Raw genomic sequence first — 10,646 nt, 5'->3', positions numbered from 1 at the left:
GGAATGAACCGTTCAAATAAAGTTTGGAAAATAACCTCGACCACTGATTTCCTAAGGTTTTTTTTTTTTGTCAGTTTCTAGAATACAAACTTTCGAGGAGAGTAATCAAACATGTATCATTTTTACGTCGGCAATTTTAACGAGAAATCTCGAATGCGACCAAACTAAGACAAGACATGCGAATGCTGTATTGTACATTGAGTATTACCGTTTGTCGTGTCCATTATACCAGATGTATTTGAAAAATTATTTTCCCATTACTTTTTTGTGCACAGTACTTTGAAAATAACATACATTAAAATGGTGGACAAAGTAGATTGGAAGTATTAGGGATGTAAATATGTACTGATACGTCTACTGAAGATACAATGAGTTGGAACAATTTTACAGTCTCCAAACAACAATGTAAGTAATGCGTTTTCTAAATTCGTACTGAATGGATGTTTTCCGCAATCGATAAGGCCTTTATATTTTGCATATAATCAGTAACCTGAGTCATCTTTATAAGAGAAAAACTTCCAACGTTGGACAACTAACCAAACTATATTTGTTTAGGACATAATTAATGCAGCCCTTTTTGATCATCGTTTCTGATTTCTTTGTATCAAATGGCGTGATGATTATTCGTCCATTATCCACTCCCTGTACGCAATAGAATACGTCTATTTTGTTTTTTAAATGTGTATTTATTGTATAGTAAGAACTAAACAAATACTTCTGTAATAAGAGCTATTGTAGCAATTGTGGTTAAAGTCGAAAATTAAGAAAGGCTACATATTTATTTATTAGGCATTTGTCCCATGATTATTCGCTCCTTCTTATTTTCTGTCGACTGTTTGAAAATTATCAAACAAGCTTTAAATTCTTGACATAGATATTCAAAACGTGAATCACCAAAATCCAGTGTCATAAAGGTAGAGAAAAGAAACTTTGGAGAACTTATCTTCGTTGAAACTGAAAAATAGATGCATTGTTTTATTGATGGAATTTCAGTCCTTTCAGAGTTTGATTTTGGAACACTCATTGCTGAAATTAGCAGCTGACTCCTTGGTGCGGAATTGGAAGCACACATTAAAATACAAGGATGTCCAGACAATGCCTCGGCTCATACACAGAAGCTGTCATCCAGGTTTCCATCTATACTGATAAATATAGTTTTGATCATGACCGCTCAGAAATTTCAAGTTGTTGAATTTTTAATATGGTGTTTGCATGGGTTTACTATGGAAACTGAATTAATTCGGTGCGGCCTACGCAGATATAATCTTGTCCAAAAGGCCTATTACTCTTCCATCATTTGTAAATTTTTAAAATCCGTATTACCTCTCTTTCGCTCACACGTATTGCCTAATATGTGACTGAATAGGATGGGGATAGCCTGGCCGCAGTTATTTGCTGTTAATTATTATAATAATTTTTTTTTTTTAAAAATGTTCTAAAAATAGACTAAACTACATTCGTGGGTACTGAATTGAAGTATTAATTGTAACCCGATTCCATCTGGTGAAATAGGCTACTTCCGTCCGATGGGGTGCCCTGTAGAAAGACTTTGTGACTATGGTCAAGCTTGATTATTAGTATATTAAATAAACCTTCGAAAAGAAAAGTAAACATCTGCGCGTTTTTACGTCAAGAATTTGAAGAGGCACGTGAGGATACACAAGGGAGAACAACCATTCAAATATTTTGATACATTTTGCTAACTTGAAGGACTCGCTGTACTAATTCAGTTCCCAGAGTGAATCTATGCAAACACCGCGATATTAAACATTCAACAACGTTACATTTCTGACTGCTCATGATGAAACCTTTATTTATCAGTATACATGAAACCTGTATGTCAGCTTATGTGTGGAGAAAAGGGTATGAGCCAAGGCATTTTCTGGACCGGATGTGTTTGAAACATGTGCTTTCAATTCCGCACCAAAGAGTCGGCGTCTACTTTCAGTAATGAGTGTTCAAAGGTCAATACTCTTAAAGGACTAAAATCCTATCAGTAAAACATGTCTCTATTTTTTTCACTATGATAAACTCTCAAAATATTCTTTTTCCTCAGAAAAACTGATGTTATTAATCAATCATGTCCAACCAATCCAATATTTACTCTTTTATCTTCATCCATTTCCAGGCTGGTTCCCATTTTCCATACATTTAGTACAGTGCGTCCTGAAGAGGCACACGAGGATACACAATTGAGTAAACCCATTCAAATGTGAAATGTCTCATAAAAGACGCTAGTGATGATGGAAACATGAAGATGTACTTCAGGAGACATACAGGTTTAAAACCATTCAAGTGTCAGTTATGTAGTTAAAAATAGGAATATTAAGAAAACAAATCATGTAATGGTACATACTGGAGAGAACAAAATTCAGATGGGAAACAGTTCTTGATAGTTGTGGGCTCAGTAGGAACATGAAAATACACACTGGAGAAAAAACATTTAAATATGGAATTAAGAGAGCCACATGTATAATAGGGAAAATACATTGTAGTATTCTTGCATTAATTATGTCTACATTCAGTTGAAGTGACCATTGTTCCTGAAAGTAATACATACTTCTAAAATGCATATTTCAAGCATTTGTGCTTTCCTGAACATAACAAAATAACTATATACATTGGGATACACATCCGAGTGGTGGCATATATTACGCGTGTTCTTCAATTCGTTTCTCTTGGCAATCATGTTTTAGAAATACCGTTTCTTCAGGTATTCTATTGACTATCAATGCTGAACCGCAGGTCATTTATACCAAAGGCAAGCAATGTGTAATGTTTATTATTTAATATGTCACAACTAATGCATTTAGCCTGGAATTTCAAATCAATCGTACATAGTACACATATCATTTTCATTATTGCTAGTATGTATTAATCTTATTCAAAACTTTCATAGCTCTACTGTTTTGGTACTGAAATCCCAAGTTGACATCAAGTCAAAGCTGGCTGGTGAACCTCGGGATTTCATAATCTGTATTACAAGCATTTATGTGTGAATACAACATATGTATCAACAGTTACCTAGTTGTTGGTGGGGGGAGGGACATCATAAACTCCTACTTCCGCTTTGAGCTGCGATTGTGATGTTATACCGGATGAGAAGCAACAATACAACATTAAGACAGTGTGTTTGACGTTTTATTTTTCACATTCATTTCACGTCCATGCATAGCTATGTGCCAAATATTTCGTCCGAAATGTAGTCTCTTGCGTCAGGCGCTACAGCTTCGAGTCTTTCTCAAATTGTTCCATATTTGCTGCATCATTTCTTCATTTATATTGATATCAACATCCCCGGTTGTGTCGTATAACACTATTGATACAGAATCATCACTAGAATAAAGAGAAATTAAAAACATAAATAAGAGAAAGGAAGAACAGAACTCAAACAAAAATGGCTTGTTGCTGAAATATTGAGAAATGAAATTCTTCAACAGACCATAATCTGACCGTTACCTTTAAACGGTATTGAGGTTGGTTCTAACTTGATTTCGTTGTAATACACATGCGTTGTGCTAAAGTAGTAAAGATTTAAACATTTCAATAAGCATGTGCAAAGTTATTTGGCTGTCCATCTTTGATCAAAGGTTTTGTGGGGGGGGGGGGGCATTATTCACGCTGGTACTCATCTGGCACAGATACCAAAAGTGTCCACCATATTTTAGGTACTACTTGTTCAAGTCACATAAAATAATTAGACTTTAGTGCCATATGAAAACTATGAATGTCCATATCGTTATAATTATACATAAAGGCTAAGACCCAAGTCAAATAAATTGACTAACACGATCAGCATTTGCTGGAAGAAATTCAAAATCAACGCCACTAAGCCACACTTTTTTTATATATGTAACTCCTGCCATATTTGGTTCAGGAATTCCTTCAAAGGATAATATACAAAATTCATGTGGCAGGACATATTAGGTTTTGTTGTGACACAACATAAAATTTGGTACAAGTATGAAAACCCTATTCAAACATCCAACTATTAAGATACAACATGTTTAGATTCTTGTATGTGTGTCCCTCGTCTACACATGCTTTATTTAGCTCCAAGCTCTACAATTACAGCATTAAATAGGACTAATAAAGTAATAGGTAAATCTGCCTAATACTAATCCATGACAGCATTAAGCTATTAAGTCTGACGTACACCAAATCACTGAAACATTAAAATTAGGTAAACCATACTAATACCAAATTACTTCAAAGTTAAAAGTATGTAATAAGTAGATCGATCTAATACCAAATCACTCTATCATTGTAATTTAAGTGGTAAATCAGACACATACCAAATCACTTGAACAAGAAACATAATACGTACTCGGAACTAATACCAATGATTCCAACATGAAAACAAAGGCAAATCGAACAAATATCAGAATACTCAAGCATTCAACTTAATAGGTTAATCTGACACCTACCTAATTATTGGGTCCGCAACACGGGACTGTCCAAGCGCCATAGTCCTCAGTACGGCAAGGGCTGTTGGGTTCTGTGATACATGTTCAAGGCCATGCATTGATACATTAATTGCCTGGAAGATGAAAATTCTACAGATGTAGTTTCAGCTCTTATTTGTTTCTAATTATGCACAAGATACAGTGTAACCACTGCTATTTAGTTTGTTACTAGTTACACGTAATTATAATTTTCCACTGACCCTTCCCACTTTATCTTTTATATGTTTACATTTATGTTGGTGTATAGGGTCCGAGTCATTTCACTATTTCAAAAGTTGGAATTCGGGAACACCATGCAATGTCTGCATAGGGTAGCTGCTTACTAGCCAGATTTTCACGCCATTATGAAGGAAATTGATAAAACAGCTCCACGTGAAAACAGGGCACTTCAAAATCATAATATTGTGCAAGATCACACCATTGTTGTATAATCACGGGTTAAAACTTGATTTGATGAATATTATTGGTAAACTTCTAATGCAGGCACTAAAATTACGTTGTAAACATAGACATAAGCATTCTTCATATAATTCAGGTCTGGTCTCTGAATTCCTGTTTTTGCACTGAAACATTATAGGCAAAAAGTTGACAACAAAAAGCTAATACAAACAAAGAAATTAAATGCACAAGCGAAATAGTTTAATATATTAAATTTAATAAACAATCATACTAAAGAGCATTTTGTATCTAACCAGCATTATAGTGACGGACCCCTATATATGGTTAATACCTGGTACGGAAGTGTCCTGTTGATCGATGTATCTAACAGCCTTAGATGTTCTGGGATGACACTGTCAACTTCACCGTGGTCGACGAAGAAGCAGATTATCTGTCAAATTCAAATATAAAAGGGCTTATACTTGTTGCCTTATAAAGATGGAGAAAAATTAGCTTAAAAATGTGTCCACACCTCAAAAATATAATACAGCATACAAGTCGTGAGCAATGTTCCAGGTAAACCAGATGTTACGACACTATGCGATTAAACTAAGTAACAAAAACAATTATAATAAAGATACAATAAATAATTTCTTTCCCTAGAAAACAAAATTCAAATTTAAAAAGAACTTATGTATTACGAATTAAGTCCCAAACAAACATAGAACATTTTCTATCTAAATTACAAAAAGTATAGAATATTCCGAATGAATCCTAAGGGGGTTTCAAAACAATATCCAATATTGTATGCGCTGATGTGCCAGTAGTCTAGAATATGCTAATGTGCCAACAATCCCGCTGTATCACAGTGATATAATAAAAATGTCCTTGAAGAAATCACAGCAATCTCAAACTAGTAACATTACTGAGTACTTTGTAATTCAAGGGGATAATTAAAGTTAATAAATCCTACATAATAAAAACAGGACACGACAATAAGGCTTTATTCCACTGTTAAGATAGGGAAATATGGAAACTCAAGAGTTTCAAAGAGGTTTAGTGGAAATTGTCAATCAATGGTCTAAGTCAAAGATGGGCAATGGCTAGATAAAATTGTGATGATGGAAATCACACCTGTCATCATAGGACGTGAACAGAAAGCACCCATTAAATCCTTGCAGATCGACTTGCTTCGATGTTTTGACTATTATCATACAGCACACAAAACATTCCATCTACTCTTAGTTTTTAAACACATTCACATCGTTGAATACTCATTTGTGTACACAAATTTGAACCAATGAGACAGCATTGACCCTGTTACCCTACGCTTATCAACCTCCCGTAACACGCTATAGCCTGTCGGTCTTAAATGTATACATACCTTTCTGTCCTCTATGGACAGAACCTTCACCCGGTGAAAAAGTCCATCAATATGTGCCACACATATCATGCCCTCTGTAATCTGCTGTATCTTTGCTTTTTTATACTCTTCCTCTAGCATACTTTCAAAGATATCGAGCTGGTCCTAATATGAAGAAATATTTAAGAATATAAACATTGTAACTTAGAGATGAGCGTACATCTCCAAAGGTTGACTGGTTATGCCTTATTTTCCTCTAATTAACTCAAATTATGATCATATTTTCCCAGAGTCCTTGACATTAAACTTTCTAAAGTGCCCTTAGATACTCAACTCCCTGCGAGAAATTATTAATTGAATTAAATTTGAAGAAGAAAAAAGCCAAATAGAGAATTTGTAACTTTTAAAACGTAATCCAGACTGGCACGAGAGAGAAATGTTGTTGATACCACATTCAATACATAAACAACTATTGAAAATTTGTTCTGAAAAGACTTTAACGGATCGGGCTATCAAATTTCCATGATTTCTACTGCATATTTCTATAGCCCCCTACTCATCCAACCATAATATATGTCAGGTCAGATATACAATGCGTATCTTATTATTTATTTTTGTGTGAAGTTTATTCAAGCTAATATATTTAAAAAAATATTGTTCCACCTTAAATTTGAGTATATTTAACCTTAGTTACTTTCAGATTGATGGACCAATGTTGATCTAGATGGCCAACATAGGAGTAATACACATAGCTCACCGAGCTAAATCCGATTTGTGTTATGTTCGGCGCCCCTACATGGACGCAGAACATAATATTACCAATGGATTATAGCCCCAAACCGTTAAATATCTTGTGTGTCGTCTTTGTAATGTCGCTACAAATTTCGATTATCAAAATAAAAATGCTACCATATATTTCATTTTTCACTCCCTTCCAAGGATAGGGGTGTACAAAAGCAAACATATAACTGCAGATCGTCACCACATCGAAAAAGTATTACTAAGTTTCGAATTGCTGCAACACTAGACTTTAATTCAGTTGTCCTACATATCAACTTTCAGTTCATGATAATATTTTGAAGGCAAAAACCACTTCAAATTCTGGATCTATGATGTATATCATAAGAATTACTGCTTATTCAAATTAAAATGGTTCATGGGGTGTAAATTTTATGGATTTTGCGGTTGCTACAAGCGACGGATTTAAAGAAACAACAAACAATTTCTGTGAAAACTGTGACGTCTTATCGAATCCTTGAATTTAGATCATGTTAAATATCTATAATTATAAATAAGAAAGCCATAACTTGTAATGATATGAACTGATTGAATGTTCAGATGACTGAAACGATTGAATATCGATAAAAACAAATGAAATAAGGAAATAGAAAAATAATATAGAAAGAGAAATAGACAGAGACAAAATGCCTCAAGTGCCTCTTTGTGATGTAAACTTACACTGTAGGCTTCTCCAACAAATCTTATGAAGACAAAATTTGTACTTCCGTAAATGCTGGTGAGACAAACGTCCCAAAAAGCATCCTTTGGCAGAGTCAAGGGTTCTGAAGAAAGAAAATGTATAAAGCTACAAATATTGATGACCATCACTGCATAGCATTTAATTTTGAAGTACATTATGTTTCTATGTATTCACTTTTCTCTTTCTATAACTATGAGTTGCTTGTTATTAAAAGTTATCGACATACATTCAAGGTCGCCCCTATGCTGACAAATGGTTTGATATAGCGATCATTATGCTTGCACTCGTGAGAGAAAGCATCAATCATTAGACAATCCTCATGTTTACTTCACTAAGATAAAACCCATGAGATAAACAAGTATCCATTACAGCTGGTTATTGCCAGCACGTTCTATCTCTCTACATCGCGATGTTTGTGATCAACATCCTTTTGTATCATTTCACTATTTACTTTTAGCGCACATAACATTGTTCAAAGTACATTCCTTCACTCTGAATATTCTATATATTACAATGCACTTCAATCACATATTACAAGTGTCTATATTATGTAATGGAAAATAAATCTAGTAAATGAATTAATGCGTAAAAATATCGTGTCATCTATATTATAGCGCAACTTGCCTAAGCCGGCCTCTGTGTAACCTGGCCTCCTCTGTATACCGGTTAAATTGTTACAGATAATAAATATTCTTCAAGGGTACTAAAAAATTAATTTATGTCAAAACTGTGAGCCTTTATTTTTATAGTGAAACTTTCCAAATCACTGCCTCTGTGGACGAGGCATATTTCCTGACACCAATAAAGTTTTTAAATAGCACCCCTACCTATTTGCATTCGATATATTTCTTTAAAAGTCAAACTGTTTTACCCAAGCATGCTCCTCTTTAAGGAAGTTACAAGTATATTGTATTGTTTTTTAATTAAAAGCTGTCCATCTGCATTTTCTACATTCTGTAAATGGATCATCCATAGCGATAGAAAATCAGTGATACTAACACATTTCATTAATACAACAATATCTTGTATATTTTCCAGCGTAGTGATTCTTCCCAAATTAGTCCCCCTCTAACCTCTCTGCAAAGAAGTCATTTCTTTATAATGATAGAATCAGTAAATAGCAACCATACCTTCCCACATTGGTCACGTCTTTAAAGCAGACAAATTATGTTACCAGACATCTGGAATTTAGATCAAGTATATGTACATGTAATAACAGCATGCTTAAAGTCACATTTATACGAACCTGGGTCAGGTGTATCCATTTCCTCCTCTTCGTTATTGATGTATTCCTTCTCTTCCATGATTATCTGTAACGATGTCATAATTTTATATCTTAAATATAGCAAATCAGTACCATATCATTAGTATAATGAATACGTTGTACATCACCGAATCGAAAGAACAAATTCTCTACATACATGCATGCATACATGCATACATACATACATACATACATACATACATACATACATATACTGGTAACTTGAAATTAATAATTCAACGTTTCTACGATTGACAATCGTTTTATGCTTACTGCCCCTCTCTCTGACAAATAATTTGCCCGTGTGTTTTCCCGATAAATAACATAATTGTGGTCTAGTAAATTGCAGGCTTCACTATCAACACTTCCTATTTGTATCAATAGAATTTCTAATGTCTGCACGACGTCTTTCACAGCAGCAGCTTCAAATCCATGATAGTATTTGAAGAAAATAGTAGCTATGTAAGATAACAAGAAAAGCGGACACCACTTCCCAGCAATGAATACATTTGATGGAGAAAACAAAAGTACATTGTGACAGGTTATTTCTACGGGAATACGCGTACTGTCTCCTGTGGAAAACCACATTGACACATATTACGTAAAGGCGGCAGATATCAGGCCTCGGTCCGGATTTTAGATCAGTGCACTGTCACCATTCCGTAGTGGTGGTCGTCCGAATGTAAACAACAGAAAACTATGTATATACGTTGATAAAAGTTGAAAATGTTGACACCAAAGCCTACAAGGTGCTAGTTTTATCATCAATATGCCCCAAAATATTTGATAATTACACTAATCAAAAATAAAACACACTAACCTAGCAAATGGACTTTTTGTAGACTTCATAAATCATAATAAGAACAAGTTTCAGGATCCCAAAGTAAAGAAATTCCCCAAAATTAATATAAACTATATATAACTAGATTCCTTACCTGTATGAATGATACAATCCAAATCCAATAATCAGGTGTCAGTGATACTTATTTAGCGAAAGAACCTATTTATACATACAAATGTCACAGTATAAGCTAAATTTGCAGTAACCAATCAAAGAAGGTGTCAAGGCACAGGGACGTTGACATTTTTACTTGGCATTTTTTGAGTATGTTAGGTAAGCTAACTTGATCAAATTGCGATTGTCGTGGCACGACACTAATCCGGGAACTGAATTCTTACCAAAGGAATGAGTATATATAATCCTTTAATTAGCTTATGCTCTTTGTTCAATTTCCTGACTGATATTTGTTAATTGTATCTAAGATAAGCTCTAAATATTTTCAATTCTATACTCCTGAATGGAAATAAATTAAGGAAACTCCGTTATAGCCCACGGTAACTTGTCGCTTTCTAATATCTTTATTTCACTTTAGCATCAGGTTTATGTAAGATATCATAAATTTACAGAAGAAGAAGTGAACACATTACTTTTTTAAATTTTTAAACTGCACATTGCAGAGATCTAAAAGAAAGCAAGTGGGTCAATATGATAGATTGCAACATGAAACAGCAAATTATATAAATTAAAAAGAGAAGAAGTGGACACATTACTTTTTTTTAAATTTTTAAACTGCGTATTGCAGAGATCAAAAGGAAAACAAGTGGATCAGTATAATAGATAGCAACATAAAACTGCAAATTTCATAAATTAGAAAGTGATAAGTTTCTTTCTAGCACACACGCAAACACTCACAC

General features: G+C 34.1%; 1 protein-coding gene across 1 annotated transcript; it reads right to left on the bottom strand.

The window, feature by feature from the left end:
• Positions 1–3,125: 3,125 nt before the first annotated feature.
• On the bottom strand, positions 3,126–9,538 carry LOC149786800 (tudor domain-containing protein 7A-like). The gene is made up of 7 exons (XM_089978261.1): positions 9,225–9,538; positions 8,934–8,997; positions 7,666–7,769; positions 6,229–6,372; positions 5,197–5,295; positions 4,428–4,540; positions 3,126–3,336 (listed from the first exon to the last, which is right to left on the bottom strand). The coding sequence occupies exons 2-7, from the start codon at positions 8,989–8,991 to the stop codon at positions 3,216–3,218; spliced, it is 639 nt and encodes a 212-aa protein (XP_089834387.1). The 5' UTR covers positions 8,992–8,997; positions 9,225–9,538; the 3' UTR covers positions 3,126–3,215.
• Between the last annotated feature and the right edge of the window lie 1,108 nt (positions 9,539–10,646).

The sequence above is a fragment of the Sinohyriopsis cumingii genome, chromosome 12, assembly GCF_028554795.1.
Source record: "Sinohyriopsis cumingii isolate HCF-2022 chromosome 12, ASM2855479v2, whole genome shotgun sequence".
Lineage (NCBI taxonomy): Eukaryota > Metazoa > Mollusca > Bivalvia > Unionida > Unionidae > Sinohyriopsis > Sinohyriopsis cumingii.
This window is presented reverse-complemented; position numbering and strand designations above follow the sequence as displayed.

Excerpts from the sequence above, each read along its gene's own strand:
- LOC149786800 (XM_089978261.1), bottom strand. The coding sequence starts at position 8,991 with ATGGAAGAGAAGGAATACATCAATAACGAAGAGGAGGAAATGGATACA. Across the intron at positions 7,770-8,933 it reads AATGGATACACCTGACCCAG|AACCCTTGACTCTGCCAAAG; the intron begins GTTCGTATAAAT and ends TTCTTTCTTCAG. Across the intron at positions 5,296-6,228 it reads TGTCCATAGAGGACAGAAAG|ATAATCTGCTTCTTCGTCGA; the intron begins GTATGTATACAT and ends TGAATTTGACAG.